Source organism: Phlebotomus papatasi, chromosome 1 (assembly GCF_024763615.1).
Source record: "Phlebotomus papatasi isolate M1 chromosome 1, Ppap_2.1, whole genome shotgun sequence".
NCBI classification, from domain to species: Eukaryota; Metazoa; Arthropoda; class Insecta; order Diptera; family Psychodidae; genus Phlebotomus; species Phlebotomus papatasi.
Genome location: NC_077222.1, coordinates 101317389 through 101334695, shown reverse-complemented (window position 1 = coordinate 101334695; position 17307 = coordinate 101317389). Strand labels below are relative to the sequence as shown.

The 17307-nt window shown below is 31.8% G+C and overlaps 1 protein-coding gene across 4 annotated transcripts in view; it reads left to right on the top strand.

Annotated features, from left to right (window-relative positions):
* Nucleotides 1-17307, top strand: part of LOC129810103 (uncharacterized) — a 74122-nt gene that overhangs the window by 38197 nt on the left and 18618 nt on the right. For 2 of the 4 annotated variants that reach the window (XM_055860376.1, XM_055860375.1), the window contains exons 5-8: nt 289-433; nt 501-628; nt 7075-7536; nt 12944-13162. In XM_055860376.1, coding sequence (XP_055716351.1) covers nt 289-433; nt 501-628; nt 7075-7536; nt 12944-13162 — 954 coding nt within the window. The remainder of the gene's footprint in view (nt 1-288; nt 434-500; nt 629-7074; nt 7537-12943; nt 13163-17307) is intronic. The other 2 variants (XM_055860378.1, XM_055860377.1) reach the window with 1 other exon arrangement.

Below are 17307 nucleotides of genomic sequence, written 5' to 3'. Positions count from 1 at the left end.
ATTATATTGAATCGTAAAATTCAGCTGAGCTTTCACAATTCTAAGATTTTGAATATATTTTTGAAGATTTGTTTTATCACGTACGAAATAGTTTAAATCCCCATTTGGTGATATATAATGCATAAACCGCAAACATTGTATTTATCCTGATCTCATCTGTGTTGTGCATATTGGGAAGTTTTGAGAGCAATTTGCTGGAGAATTTTATGATATTTGGTGGTGTGGTGAAATATAGGACAAATGCCTTTTGCACTATTTTTCTTTTTTCTTTCTTTTGTGTACTTGCAGAAAAAGATCCATATCCCATTGATGCATTGCCAACGTGCAATCATGCTCTGTCAGTATGTCAGCAGGAGAGAAAGTGCATAAAATTGTTTGAGGACTTTAAGATACATTGCAAAGTCCGTGAAAACAAGTGTCGTATGGAGGACAGGTGAATTGCTTTAGGTGGTATGAGTTGGTTTTTGTACCTTTGCTAAAAGTACGTGTCTCCCTCCCAGGGATCTGTGTCACGAAGCCTGGACAAATCTACGTTTATCTCCAATGTTTGGATGCATCTGTCCTAACAATCACATGAAACGGAGGTGCGATCGAATTTTCAGTATGGTTAATCACAATCCGTGCGTGGGTAAGTAAATCACAAAGCTCTGTAATTGCTCAACATATTGTCTCCCCTTACTGAAAATTTGAGATTTTCACCATCATAATTACAACCACGAGCACAATGTCTGCGAGTAAAATTAGGCAGTTGATAGAACAAGGGATTTTCGGTGTGCAATTAAATTCATACATCATTTACATTTTGGTAGATGGCAATTTACTCCCATGATGATGATTGTAATTTTTTTTTGTTGTTTTTGCTACTATCCTCTATACCCATCTACTGACTCTAATATATACATAACATTGGGAATATTTTTGTTCTGTAGCATCTCTCCAAAAAAACGAACCATGAGACACAGGGAATTGCTTGCTTTTTCCTCCTAGTATTCATAAATATACAACTTTGCATTTCAAAACAATAAAATAAACTCGCTTGAGTGAATTTATACCAGATACTGAAAAATTTGGAATTTATACCAAATACGCAAAGAGAAAACTAATGGTTTGGAAAGAAATTTAATTAAGTATGGAGGTTTATGAGGATCTTTGGTGTATTAAGTGAAATTAAAGAAGTCTCTTGTGGGCGAGTTACACACCAATTTTATTTGTGGGAAAATTCCACAAAAACGACTGAATGATGAGGAAAAAGTTGATTCCTAGACAAGAAAATTGTGACATTTTTTTCAATAAGCTTGTCGAAAGGAAAGGGGTATTCACTGTGGTTTTGTGCAATTCACTTCAAAACAAAAAATAAATAAATAAATAAAAAAGAAACATCTTATTTTTACTATAATTTATTTTTAAAGTATATTGAGTACCTGATTAAAATTACAACACGTATATAACATCGCATATTGGTATAAAACTTATTTACTTCCTGCGTAGAGTTTTATCGGGTAACCCCAATTCTAGCAATTTGTCCTTCAATTATTCCATATTGTCAATTACTTGAATTTTATGGTGCTATTCCTGTGAAAAATGAAAAGGGGAGATCATTCTCTGAATATTTTTTTTTAGTACATGACTACTCCCATGTGCTTCTGCATTATCGACTTTTCTTTGTATTAGTTCCTCATGACTATTTTTCCTAGCCCTTATCGTTTTCCAAAACCACCAAACAGTCGTAACAGAAACCATATAGAAGTCGACTATGCAGAAACACATGAGAACAGTCATGTACTCAAAAATATTCTGAAGAATGGTTTTCCGTTTTCAGTTGACTTCTAATTGCGATGGTTTCTGTCATGACTGTTTGGTGGGTTTAAAACACGATGAGTCGTAACAGGAACAACATAGACGTCGATTATGTAAAAACACATGAGAACAGTCATGTACTACAAAAAATGTTCAGGAGAACGGTTTACCGTTTTCAGTCGACTTTTATTTGTGATGTGGTTTCTGTAATTACTGTTTGGTGGGTTTGGTACACGATAGGGGCTGGAGAAAATATTCGTGACAGGAACAATTACAAATAGAACTCGACTATGCAGAAACACAGAAACAATCATGTACTAAAAAATGTTCAGATTTACGATGTACCGTTTTTAGTCGACTTCTATTTGTGATGGTTTCTGTCAAGATTCTTCGGTGGTTTTGGAACATGATGAGGACCGGGCAAAACACTTGTAACAGGAACGATCGCAAATAGAAATCGACTATACAAAAACACATGAGAACAGTTATGTACTAAAAGAATGCTGAGGAGAACGGTTTCCCGTTTTCAGTCGGCTTCTATTTGTGGTGGTCTTGTCATGACTGTTTGGTGGTTTTGGATCACAATGTGGACTGGAGAAAACCATCGTGACAGGAATTACATAGAAGTCGAGTATGCAAAGATACATGAGAACAGTCATGTACTAAAAAATATTCAGGAGAACGGTTTCTCGTTTTCAGTCGACTTTTATTTCTGATGGTTTCTGTCATGACTCTTTGATGATTTTGGATAATGATGAAGACCGGGGAAAACACTTGTAACAGGAACGATCGCAAATAGAAGTCGACTATGCAAAAACGCATGAGAACAGTTATGTACTAAAAAATATTCAGGAGAACGGTTTCCCGTTTTCAGTCGACTTCCATTTGTGATGGTTCCTGTCATGACTGTTTGGTGGTTTTGGAACACGATGAGGACTGAGGAAAACAGTCAAGACTGGAACAGTCTTTATGTAGAGCCAACACAAAGAGAAGTCAATATTGCAAAAGTAGTTAATAACAGTCATGTACTAAAGACAAGCTTATGAGAAGATTTTTTTTTCCATTTTTCATTGGAATATTTGTCTCGCTTACTCATTTTCGTAAAATCATGGTGCTATTCCAATGAAAAATGAATGGGGAAATCTTTCTCATGAGCATTTCTTTTTAGTACATGACTGTTCTCAAGCGCTTCTGCATTATCGACTTTTGTGTTTTTTTTTTATCTTGTCCTTGTCGTGTTTCAAAATCACTGATCATTCGTGACAAGAATCAACACAAAGAAAGGTCGATAATGCAAAAGCACTTTAGAACAGTCATGTGCTATAAAAATATTCAGGAGAAAGACTATCCCTTTTCATTTTTTATTGTGGTAGCACCGATAAAATTTTTTTTTACATACAATGCTTTAACCATGTACAGAAATTTCCAGCATGCACTTCGGGATTATTTAAACATACTTGTGCATAAATGCCTACCATTGGAAGCTGAGAATGTGGTAAATTGGGAAAGGATTTTTGATGACCATTTAACACCAAAAATTTCCCAGAAATGTTTGGGTTTTGTGTGCATAAAGTCTCTTGCAGTTTTTTCCGCTCCCAAAAATGTACTTAATTCCAGAATTTCCTATAAAGTCTTCCCAAAAAATCCGCGGAATCTGTTAAAACGTCAAGAGTCTGGTAATTTTCTTCTAAAATTTTCAATCAATTTGACTACGAGAAGGTACATCTTAACATTAATTTGAAACTGCTAGAATTAGTGTTACCAGATGCAACTATAACACAATATGCGATTCTATATACCGACCAACTGATAATGTGTATTTTAAATGTTCGTATTAATATCCAATTCAGCATACCATTTTAAGCAGTCTAGTTTTTTCAGCTTTTCGCATATAAATTATTTATAATATTTTCTCAGAAAATTACTTTACAATTCTTTATAGTGACAGGTTTAACTGATGAATTTTCATTCACAAAGTGTCTTTTCTGATAGTAAATCGATCACTTTTAATATTTCATTGCAATGAATAAAATATTACTATCATCCTTCCATTTGTGAAAATATTTTAAGCCTTTTGTTAACTGAGCCTTCAAATTTGACAATTTATCAATCTCAACTTTATGCTTGATCTTCTTACTGCAGTTTGCAATCAAATTTATAAAATTAATCTCTTGCTTTTTCGATTTTCTTGCCAGTCTATAAAAATTAATTTGTTAATCATTAGGCTATGCTTTTGAAGATATTTTGTGCAAAAACAAATGTTTTATTCCGCTTATTGTCACATTTCAAAAATATGACAATATATAAAGAACGTTTATGAAGTTGTTTAGAAAAAGAATATAGTTCTATACTGACTAGTAGATTTGGAATACGACGAGGAAAACAGTCGAGACTGGAATCAACACAAAGAAAAGTCGATAGTGCAGAAGAACTTCAGAACAATCATGTGCTAAGAAAATCAGGAGGAAGATTTCGCCTTTTCATTTTTGGAGTAACACTGTAAAACCGTTTTCTAAAAGTGTCATCAATTACATATCATCATAAATTTATTTGTATAAGAGCCATTTACTAAATTCTTTTTAAACTGTCGAGATAGTTTTTTCAAAATCGGAAATATAGTTCATTCCGAAAAAAACATTTATCCTCTTTTAAAAATTAAAATAAGTATCGAAAATTGTTCGTTCTAATCGATTTTCAATGTAAGATCATTTATAAAAGGTCTTGATAATAGGTAAAAGACATTACAATATAAAGAGGTTCAATTGGGAGTAATTAAAAATTGTAATCGAGTTTTATAAAATCTAATCTAATCTTATAGAATCGTTTCTTGAGAATACTTGTATAAGGATCAGTTATTAACATATTTAAAAAAAAAAATGTAGAGTAATTTAAAAACACTAAAAGTATAGTTTCTCATTATTTAGCCATCGACACTTTTTAAAAATAACAATAGTAAACGAATTTAACAATATTCTATTTATAAAATCATATCATATCATATTTTTTTGTATGATATGATTCAATTATCAAGCATATGGAACAGTTTTGAAATGATTTAAATAATGCCGAAAATGTTTTAGAATACGCAGAATATTTAAAAAAAAAAAAGTTCAAAAGACAATTTTTTCCCCTTTTTTCCAAAATCTTTTTTCGCAAATATTTGTTAAATATTTATTGCAAGTTAATAACAGTTTTGAAAAATAATTCATAAATATTTATTTTAAATTAGACAATACTTATCGAAATATTCAGCCGTTTAAAGTTTTTGAAAAATTACAATAGATAAAATTAAAAATCGTGTATCTTAAAATTGGTTCGATTCTATTTTTTATAATTTTTCTAAAGCAATGAAATAAAAAATATAATTTTGGTTTACCTAATTCACAAAAGAAAAAAAAATAAAGAGAATAGCTTATTTTAATTAAAAAAATTAAGACCATCAGTGAAAAAATTACCAGTGTGTCAGGGTATTTTTTCTAACTAGTTTTATGGACTTCTAGTCATTGGGTCCAAACAGGACTATTCTAAGTCTAAAATGCAATTTTTCAGAAGTTTAATTTAATTAATTTTAAATAATTGTAAAATAATTAGCATATCTTTAATCTTTAAACTATTTTGTCATTCCCAAACATTGAATATCTTCTGGTTAACCCTTTAACGACGAGACACTTTTTTACAGACTGAAAATTAACAATAAAAATTAAATTAGGAAACATAATCAATGATAAGTCTTACATATAACCTTGGAAAATCCAAGAGAGTCTGATTCGGCGTATTTTATGCTTCTAAGAACGATAGCGACAAAAAAGCCTAAAATTTTAAGTAATTTTTCTGACAATACCAATGAATAATATTTTTCGCTTTAATGAAAAATATGACGTATGAGTATTGTAGTTTTTATTGCCAAAAGGGTTTTGCTTAAAAAATTGGAAGTAAAGGAAGAGCACCAGCGATCGGCAGTGTTCCTCGGATCGTCAGGTTATTACCATATTGTTGCACCAATTCAAATGAATTTTTAAAAATTATTAGCTACTTTTTACCATTTAAGTCTCACAAGAATGCAATGCATTAGCTCAGATTTAATTTATAAAATCAATTTTCCGTGAGGCACCTGATTAAATTCGTGACGATCCGAGGTGCAGGGTACATAGTTATAATTACACCTATTTTTTATTAAGTTATTATAAAAATGTAAAATTCAAATGCACAGATATAGTTAAATGGATCACTAATATACCGATTAGCATACACAAAAATACCAAATAGTATTTTGAGGCCTATATTTTCAACTAAATATCGGGCATGTCTCTTCACATTCCGATCCGGGGTGCTTTTCCCTTATAAAAAATAAATAAAATCAATTATGAATTTGAGAATTTAAAAATTCGCCATTTTTGAGCTTAAATATTTACTACATATCAAATAGATAGAGACATGCAAAATTATTTTCTTTATGGGACACCGATGTTCCAATCGTCCTTAAAGGGTTAAAGCCATCAGTAAAAATTTTTGACCTATTTTGGGGACAGGGAACGCATGAAGGGGAGGGGGAAAAATGAAGAAAAACGGTTTTCGAGGATAATAATTGTTGGAATCATGATTTAAAAATGCGAGCGAGCTCATTCGAGAGTGTTTTACTAGGAAGCAGCATTCATAACATAACCTTCTTATCTCGTTTACCCTTAAATTTTTTGAAAACAATTATATCTGGTTTTGGAATTCCGGGTATAACCAATATGAAAATTTGGATTGTTTTTTGATTACTTATTTTATAGCAATTGTACAATTATTGCCTTAAATATCGCTTAATTGATTTTGAAATCCGGTTTTAGGACAGTAGTCTCAAATTTTAAATTGATTTGTCTGGAATTCAGCGTTGTCCGGAATTCCAAAATTTACTCTAAAACGAAGGATTTTTGCACAAGAAATCTTATCATGAAGATCATTGGCCTGATATTACTGAACTTTGGATTAAATTTTCTTGAAGATGTTTTCCCATCATAAAGTAAAAGAATACTCAGGTACTCAAGTACACTATGAAACAGTGAACATCCCTACTGCCTTTTACTAGACAATGACTTAGCCATATTTCATGTATAGCAATTTAAATCACACTTTTTTTAGAGCACTTAGTTGCACTCTTGAAACACAAAGAATTCTCTAATTTGTAATGGGTTAATAGACACGCTAAAAAAAAAGAAAAAAAAAGAAATACTAAAGTTGTAGTATTAAAAAGAATTACTAAATTTGTGCACTTTACCACACCCTCTTTTTCAGATGTTCTAACCACTGCACATGATCTGTCTTACGGCACACCCACCAATTCAATAAATATATCTAATTTTAAAGACAATATCGAACCCTCAGCCACGACTTTTCCCTATACCTTCCCTTACTTTCTCTATCCCAAACGTATCCCACTTGCTCTAGCATCGCATCGTCCTGCTATCGATCAGCGTCCACATTCCTATGAATTTAGCAATTATTCCACATTCTCTGAATTCGGCACCAACATGAATGTAGAGCACAATAATAGGAAAAATTTTGTATTGCACTCGCACCTTAATCATGAACTTGAGCACACTCATCTACCACCAAGGAGTGGGGTACATGAAAATGATGTTACCGAATGGCATCATCATCATCATCATCATAGTAATCGGCATGAGGAGGAACATCATCAGATTCACGACCACAAGCAATCGACTACATTACTGCAAGAGGAAATCATGGAAATTGGTGAGATTTGACTCAAAAAGACAAAAATCATCCTATTTGGGGGAGGGCTGGGTCTACGGCGCTCATGTAAATTTTCCCTCTTATCTCCTCTCAACAGTAGTTACTCAAGGCTTCACACACTATACTGCACCGTGCACTGCATGTTTATAGTAAAAGTACCAACAAAAAGTGTCCCTAAAATCCATTGAGTACTGGGAAGGTCCTACGGCCCCAGGCTTCCATATTAACATTTCGATAGACTCTGCAAAATCCCGAAGAAAATCCTCGATACGTTGGATAGGATACATGTTTGGAATTGTTTACAAATATTCCACATTTCGAAGCCAAAAGTAATAATATCAAAACTTTATATAGATTCAATCTGTTGAGAACTTTAAACTGTAAATTAGTTTTTTCCCCTTGAAGATACATTTTAATTAGGCTTGTTAATAGGGAGTACTTTTTTGAGGTAAAATCCAGTGTGTAAAAATTTAATTCTCTAAATTAGCTGAGGTATGGATTTGCATGTTTTAATATACTACACTTCTTTGAGACATAAATATTTTAATACTTCATGACTTAAAACCAATTAAAACTAAGACAGGTTTTATGCTAAAGAAATTTCAACAAATGATTTATGAGTAATAGACGTATACAACTTTTGAGAATTATATTTTAAAAATAAAATACCGCTCGAAATGCAACTTACGATTTTATCTTTTAAATTAAAGTAAAACAGGAAGATGTACAATTAGGGGAAAGCGCGCTGCCTTCGGGCAACTCAAGCTTCAAGGCTTCAAATTTCCTGAAAAGAGTCATGAGTCAAATACATTAAGAACATGGAAAAAATTCAGTTGTCCGAAGCTTAAGTCGTCCGAAGGTAGTCCGCTATCCCCTACTTGAATTTAAATGAGATATTTTTGAAATGATTTGAACTAGAACGTAGATAAAATTTACACTTATTGATACATGAAACAGGGATTGAGTGAATTTTAATCAAACGCTCTAACCTATTCATCAAAAATTAAAAAAAAATGGTCATAAAATAATTTAATATTCGCTTAACTTATCCTTGAAATGTGTCTTTTAACTATAAAAAAGCGATTTAGTATTTTTCTTTATTCTGTTTCGAGAACTTTTGAAAACCTAATATAGTTCAATTGACCTTACTATTCTAAGTGAGAATTGTTAAGAAATTAGACAAATAACCCTTGAATCTGAAGTTCGTTACACGGGTTTTAGACTAAAGGTTTTGGTCAGTTCCCGAAGGTCTCAAGATGAACACCGAATACAAAGTCCATTTTGTTTCAGACGTTTAAGGTGTCCACACATTGAGAGCAATTTTCGTCAAAAATTGCGTTTTTGACAGAAATTTGACGTTTCCCCTACAACGCTGCAACGAATTTCCTTCAAAAAAGCAATTTTTGACAAAAATTGCTCCCAATGTGTAGAGGCCATTAGACTGAAAAAAAACGAACAAGTTAAGCCATATGACTAAAACTCTGAATTAAATACCGTAATACCGGCTTAAGACTGTAGGTTTAGCCCAGTTCCAAAAGGTCTCAAAATCTAAATAAAAAAAAAGAATTTTATTGATTTTTCAAAAGCTAATGGATTATTTGTCCTTAATATTCAATCCTAAGCAACAATTTCCTCAAATATCTTACCGGATAAGGAATTAGAGTAATTAAACCCCATGGGTAAGCCTCAGATCTGAAGACCGTATAAGTCGGTGTTCAGACCGAAAAGGTTGATTATATGGATAAAGTTCCCTATTTTCTTAGCAGTCACGGTTTTTCAGAAAATCTGTGTTTAGGATATTTAGGGTAATTATTGGTCTATTGGATTTAATTCATTGCAGGAGTTTATTATTGAAATTTGAGACGGTCGTGAACGTAGATCAACCTCTGGCATGTCTGAAAACTGTTTAATTTTATTTCAGACTTAAATTTTAACCGGTTTAACCTTATTAGTTAAGTTTTCTAATTGGATATTAAGAGCAAATGCTCCATTAGATTTCAAAAACAATTACTATTAAAATTTCTTTAGGATATCAAGATATTCGGTCGGGAACTAGGCTGAACCTTTAGTCTGAAACCCGTCTAAATATGCTAGTTCTTTTCCATTCGATAAAAATATTTTCCGTGGAAAAATTCCTATACATTTCGGAACCGATTTAGGTTTCTGAAAGTCTAACTAGGGTGGAGTAACCACTTATCGCCACTTTTAAGAAAAAGTGAAGTTAATTGTATTATAACTTTTGACCCTTTATTATCAGATAACTCAAATTTGATACAAAGCTACTTAGATATATTGGCTCTAGATTCCTCAAAACAATTGTCCTACAATTCAACGCGAGAGTGCATAAAGAACTGATTTTTATTAACAATGCAAAAATAACCACTTCGTCGCCACTTTTTACCACTTTTCGCCAGTTCTATAACCACTTCTCGCCACCCTCTTCAAAAAGTCCAAATTCGATTATTTTAAGCAATGTTATGAAAAGAATATATTCAGCATTTCTTTTTCCTCATGATCACCCTATTATTACTCACTTTAAATGATTTTTCTTCACTTTTATTTGAGAAATCAAATTATAGGCCTATTGCAGAAAGTAAACAATGCAGATTTGGCAACTGAGAATCTACGATGTGAATTTAACATCGCCTATTGAAAAGCTATGGCGACAGGTGGTGAATCAATTTTAGAATATTACCACTTTCCGCCATGGCTCATTTTCACACAAAAATTATATAAAATGAAATACTAACTAACTAAATATAAATTTTATGTATTCGTTGAATGTAATTAAATGTTCAATAGGCAAATTATTGATACAAAATCGGAAATTTTGTTCGATAAAAGTTTCATGACACTTACTATATTTGGTAAGAAATATTGGATTCGATGCACTCCTCTAAAAATTCCTCTAAAAAATGCTCAAAAATTTAAATTCAAAACAAAAAATTAATGTTTTTCGACTCTATACGTAGCAGCAATAAAAATACAAGTAATTTTGCGGCTCATTCATTTCACAAATCGTGAAAAATAGCGATTTCAATATAAGTGGCGAGAAGTGGTGATTCCACCCTAGGGAACTTTCGTATTTACGTTCAAATACGTTCCTGTTGAATTGTTAACGTAGCGCTCTACCAGTTTTAACATCCCCTTTTTTATCTTTTTCATATCTAATTCTTTCTGCCAAATATTACGTAGGGGGAAGTAGGGCACCTTTGATTTTAGGGTAGCTTTGAAATTGGGATTTTTAAACATTTATTTTTAATTTTTAAATTACCTATTTTTAAATAGAATTGAGCAATATTATAATGCAATTTAGCTTCTCTATCTATTTATGGAGTATCTCTATCTACTAAATTATATTACGATAAGGATCATTTTATTTTAAAATAGGTGAAAAATCCCAATTTCAAAGCTTCCCCAAATTCAAAGGTGCCCCACTTCCCCCTAACCGTTAATTTAATATGTCTACGGTATAAGGGGTATAAACTATTCAATTTGTACGTAGATATAACTGTGAATTTAGAAACAATAATAAGGGAATTTTCAGTAATTAGTTGATACGTTTTCAGGACGTCCACTACGTGGGATCATTTACAATGCTTTCAGGCCTTACAAACCATTTTAAAACTTAAATATCCATTTACAAATTATTGATTTCGAACAAACAGATGCCCCTAGGTTAAGCATTTACCATTTCGGAATGAATTACAACTATTTGAAATTTATTTAACTAAGAACTTATAATATGATTGGTTCTAAATAATAAATATTTTTTATTATTACTATCGTTTATCTTTAAATGATAATCAGGAATTTTTTTATTCGACATGTACCCCTTAAAGTTATCCTCACTTATCTTTGGGCTTTCTATTCAAGCCCGTTTTATTACGTTTTTTCTTTCTCTTTTACCTTCCTTCTTTGATTTACTCCAAGGTATGTCAAAAAATACATTATCGTATAACGATAACTTTTTTTTATGACTTCCCAATCTTTAAGTCTTTAAAGATTTCTGTTTTTTAAAGAAAATTTCCAGGAACTATTTTAAAGAAGAATTATTAAATTTGTAGCAGATCTATGATGCGGTTTTAATGAGTTAATACAACGAAATAAGAATAAATGAAACATTAATTACCGTAAGGATTTAAAAGAATTTATTTCTTGCAGTGATACATTTAGAGAATCCTTGTAATCTTTTCATCTCCGTTTCGCAAGATAAAACAAGATAAAAAGTCGACAAAAGAATACAAAGAAAAAAACGAAACATAAAACCTGTTAATTTTTTTTAAATAATTAAAAATACATAATTAAAGGTAATTTAATTTAAAAGTTGCATTAAAAATTTTATTTTATTGAATAAAATGTAGAAAATTGTATACGTCTGTTACTCTATCTTTTAAGATTTTGCAATCTAACAATATTCACATATTCTCAAAATACAAAAAAAAGAACACTTTTCTCAAAGAACTTTTCTGTGAGCAAATTTGTGGCAAAAGAAAAAGATTTTTCTGTATCTCTTCTAACGCAAATGTAATGCATTTTGCTTCACCTCAACAGGGGAGCTATATCCCTCGCGGCCAGAAATTTCTCAAGATACGAAGGAGAAAGCCATAAATTTTTCCAACTTGGCATTTTACATTCGGGACGCCAATTAGAATGTGATAATAGAGAATCTCTCTTGTTCAATCAAAAGAAGATACGGAAGGAGTTTCTTTCTGGCTTTTTTTTCTGTCTTGGCTTCGCTCAAGAAAATAAAATTCAGGGGTAATGCTTCGTAGCACATTGACATAAAATGCGTATAAATTTGTAATGATACCGCACTGAATCGCCATTCTAATTGCCACCCATCATCCACTTTGCCCATTATTGAGACAATTTGAAATTACTTCAATATTACAAACTGTCAGATTGAACAAAGATTGAGCAGTAAGATTGAAATGTTAGCTTTAAATTACTGAGGAGAAAGAAAACTATCAAGTATTTTTGGAGCGTTAAAAGTCAGAGGTTAGTGAAAATAGGGGGTTTTCATCGGAAACCAACAAGGATATTGTTGTAAATATTTGAAAAAGAGTTCTCCCAATAGAAGTGGCTTTATTGACGTATCCATATAAAAATCTCAATGCGTATTTTTATTCGAAAAAATAACATTTTTTAAATTTAATTGTTTTAAATATAGAAACAAAATAAAATATTAATAAATTCGGGGTATTATATACATAATTTCATATTTTTTTTAAATTGTTTAATATACAAAAAAAATGATAATTAGTATAGATATAATAATATTATTATTGAATTAAAATTCATAAAATTTATTGGGGTGTGTTAAGTTCGGAAATCACATCCATAAACATTATCATCAATATTCAGAATACTAACATGAATATATGTTTAATTTTCGATATTTCAGTGAGATCAATGGGAATGGATGACAATTTCCATAACCGATTATTTGATGAAAATATGGTGTTAGTCGATACTCCTTTGATTGCACCACCAAGCTCACAGTATTCAAATCTATATACAGCTGGGATATATCCATATAATTTGACGGCATTTCAGAGCGGCTCTTCAATGTCATCGATGGAAAATATGTTGATTGATACAATGGATAATTTAGAGAAACACAGTGAGTAAACGACATTATATAGAACATCAACATAAATTATTAATATATTTATCCATTGCTACACTATAATCCTTTTACCGGTGTGTGGTTATTTGGCCACAAAGCTTAAATTATCTTTACATTAACAATCAACAAATTGATAAGAACAAATTCATTTAATGAAGATTGACAATTCCTATTAAAGTGCTGCCTCTAATCTCCCAAAGGAATTTAAAAATGAACAAGAATAAAAAGGTTGATATTTCTGATTTACTTCCCTTTTTTCACCAGAATAACTTGAAAGCTCTAAAGCTTAAAATAGAATGTATAAACATCGAGAAATTATTTTAAACACATTTTATATTTTTCTAGAGGAAAATAATTTATCTCAAGAGAACCGGATTAATGGAGTTAATAGCGAAGGGCACCACGATCCATGGATTGCCAAAGATGCACAATAATTTGTTTAAAATTTAAACTTTAACCCTTTAATGACGATACACTTTTTACGGACTGAAAATCAACAATAAAAATTAATCTTAGATCTTAACCTTGGAAAGTCCAAGAGAGTCTGATTCGGTGTGTTTTGTGCTTCTATGGACGATAGGGACAAAAATAGCCCAAAAATTTAAGTAATTTTTTTTTGAAAATACCAACACTGAGAGAAATGCGAAAAAGTTAAAATAACATTCCGGAAATGTTAATTTTACCTTGCAGTATTGATCCGAAATCGGTGTAAATATTACCCTTTTTAGGTGTATTATGGGTTAAAGTTACGTTCTTTCATGTTGATTTTACCCTTAAGAGGTGTAAAATTAACATTCAAAAATGTTAATATATTTTTACACCCAAAAGGTGTTAAAGTTATGACGACAAAAGTTAATCGCAGCTTCCATTTTTTCTCAGTGAATTAATAATATTTTTCGCTTTAATGAAAAATATGACGTATGAGTATTGTAGTTTTTATTGCCAAAGGGGTTTTGCTTAAAAAAAATTGGAAGTATAAAAAATAAATAAAATCAATTATGAATTTGAGAATTTAAAAATTCGCCATTTTTGAGCTTAAATATTTGCTACATAGCAAATAGCTAGAGACTTGCAAAATTATTGTAGATTCTTTCAACTTTCTACTTTACAATTATATACAGACATAAAAAAAATAACTTTGGGTAGTCAAGAAAAACTATTTTCTTTATGGGACACCGGTGTTCCAATCGTCCTTAAAGGGATAAGAGACTATTTAGAATTTTTGTAGAGGAAAGTGCCCATGCTTCGTTCGATCCCAAGCTTCGTAATGACTAAATTTTCCCTATGTTTCTCAATAAACTTGACTTATTGTACCCATATTTTAGAAATTAAGGGAAAGTGATCAGTTAATTAATAGGCCGTACGCGTACGTCCTACACTATTTATACTTTTTGAACATGCCAATTGGTGTACTAGTTTTCCAGTAATTGAATTGAATTGAATTGAATTATCTATATCTTTATCTTTGAAGGTTTGTTATTTATAGAGGGAATTGGGGAACTTTTGAATTAAGCTACCTTTAATATTAAACTTTTCTCATATTTTCAAAAAAGATTGAGGTTTAAAAAACTGCAATTACAATCTTTGATACCTGTCCTCGGAACTCAGTAGAGAATAATTTTCAAAATTCATTTGATTTTGGGACATTAAATTGAAATACAAGCCAACGAACCGAGAAACTACATCTAACCTTGGTACGTTTAGATTTCATACTGAAGGTTCGGCTCAGTTCCTAAATGTCCCGCAATCCTAAATGAGCAATATAATAGTCTTTCAAAATCTAAATGGACTACTGGCCCATTGATATCTAATCTTAAATCAAAATTTTGAAAAAAACCCTTGCCTGAAATTAAAAAAATATAGAAGCAAATAGCTTAACTGTAGATCTGAAGCCCGTATTATACGAACTACAGACCTAATGTTTAGCCATATGGCTTAACCTCAGGGTAAATTTTGACTTAGGATTACAAGATTAAGATTTTGAAAATCCTGGAAAATTCTTTATTATTGAAGATTTTAAGATTTTAAAGCATATTTCATAAATCTTCTCATAGATTAATAATTATCTTAAGCAATTCGTATTAAACGTAATGTTTAAAAACATATAAATTTAACACATTATTTTTCTTAAATCAGGAATATCCAATCGGGATTTTGTCTTTTGGAATTTTGACATTTTTATTTTGAATTTTGGAATTTTAACTTTTCAGGATTTTGTTTTTTTTCAGAATTTTGGGTTTTTGGTATTTCGACCCATTCAGGATTTTGACTTATGAGAGATCATTTTGGCTTTTCAGAATATTGACTTATTCGAGGTGTCGGCGTATTCGGAATTTTGACTTTTGGAATTTAGACTTTTTGGGATTTAAGCCTTATTCGGAATTTTGACTCTTCGAGATTTTGGCATTCGGGATTTTGGCCGGCACTGATTTAAAATATGTGTGTGAATCATAAAAAATATATATTGTTTTCTAAAAGGGACAGATAATCCTAACCGGCTTATGTAGGTGAGATTCTTAACGTGAGCTAACTCGGAGTGCATGCAAATTCGATTTGATGCTGAAGTAGGGAGACGCCATTCAGTTATCTTGAATCAAATTCGTGAAATTATACAAATTTTGTATTTAAACCAAAATATCAAAGATTTGGATGAACTGATAGAAAAGTGATATATGGATGAAATGTAGACCAGAATGTTCTCTATAATTTTCCCATAGAACATGATCTCATCGATTAATCAGAAGCCAAGATAAGCGATGTTTTTTGTTTCTTAACTCGTTTTTTCATCCAGAGTGCCCCAAGTGTTCATTTGTTGAACTTCAACTATATCAAAGAATTGTTGTATTTTGCGGGACTTTCCATTTAAAACCCTATTTTAAGTGTCTTGGTGGAGTAGAGGCAGTCAAATTGGCATCTGAGTGATTTCAAAGCGTTATTATTGGAAAAATCAATTTTTTCACACTTAAACGGCAAAATCGGAGTGATAGCGTAGTCTGAGCGGAAAATGATGTATGGACGAAATGTAGAGACAAATGTGCTCTACAATTATGTTGAAGTAATCATCAAAATCGGTTTAGCGACAGTCGAGATAATTGAGGTTATGTGATATTGAAATTGGTTTTTCGACTGTGGCGCCCCTGGTGTTGGTCCCACGAAGTTCAAATATTCTAGAAAGTTGTAGCATTTGGTGAGATCTTTCGTTTAAGCCCTCATTCATCAAAATCGGTCACATAGAACCGGAGATATGATTTTTTGAATTTCGTGAACTTTGACCCCTCATATCTCCGGTTCTATTGAAACCACAGCGCACATACGCACCATTTTGGAAACGACCTAGACTGGACTACAACATACTAAAATTTCATTAACTTGCACAATGCCGTTTTTGAGAAAAGTGACTTTGAATTTCGATGAATTTTGACGCTATCACAGCGCCACCTGTGGTGACTCTTTGAACTTCCATCTGAAAATGCTCATTGAGACGAAACCAAAAAGGTAAAATTTAGGTCGCTATGTTAATTAGAACCGGAGATAGAGGCCGGTCAATGTTCGAACTTTGACCCCTTATAGCTCGGGTCAGGGGTTATGGATCGACTTAAGGTTTTTTTTGTTTGATAGGTATAATCAACGGCTACAACATACTAAATTTTCAGCCCGATGCACAATGGAATTTTTGAGTTATTTAACTTTTAAGATTTAAAAATTTTCTTTTTAAAAAAAGCGCCCCTAGCGGTGGTTTTATGAACTTGCGATGTTAGAAGGAGAAGTGGCATTTCACGAGAGCTTTCCAAAAAGCCCTCACTTTTTAAATTCTGACAATTAGAACCGGAGTTATGGCCATTTTAAGAAATTTTTTTTGGACCCTTATAGCTCGGGTCAGGGGGGTCGGGGGACCTTAAGTTTGGTATTGATGGAAAGCTCTAAGGCCCAGCTATAACATACTAAAATTTGAGTCCGCTGAATGCCATAGGGGCGGAGTTATTGAGAAAACAAAAAAAGGGGGGTCTTCAAAATGGCGGAAGGAGGGGTGGGGGGTGGGGGGTCTATGTACCAAGTTGCAATTTTCACCCGATATATAACCTTTGCCGAAAACCGCAAGTCGATATCTTTTTTAGTTTAGGAGCTATTAAGCTCCAAAG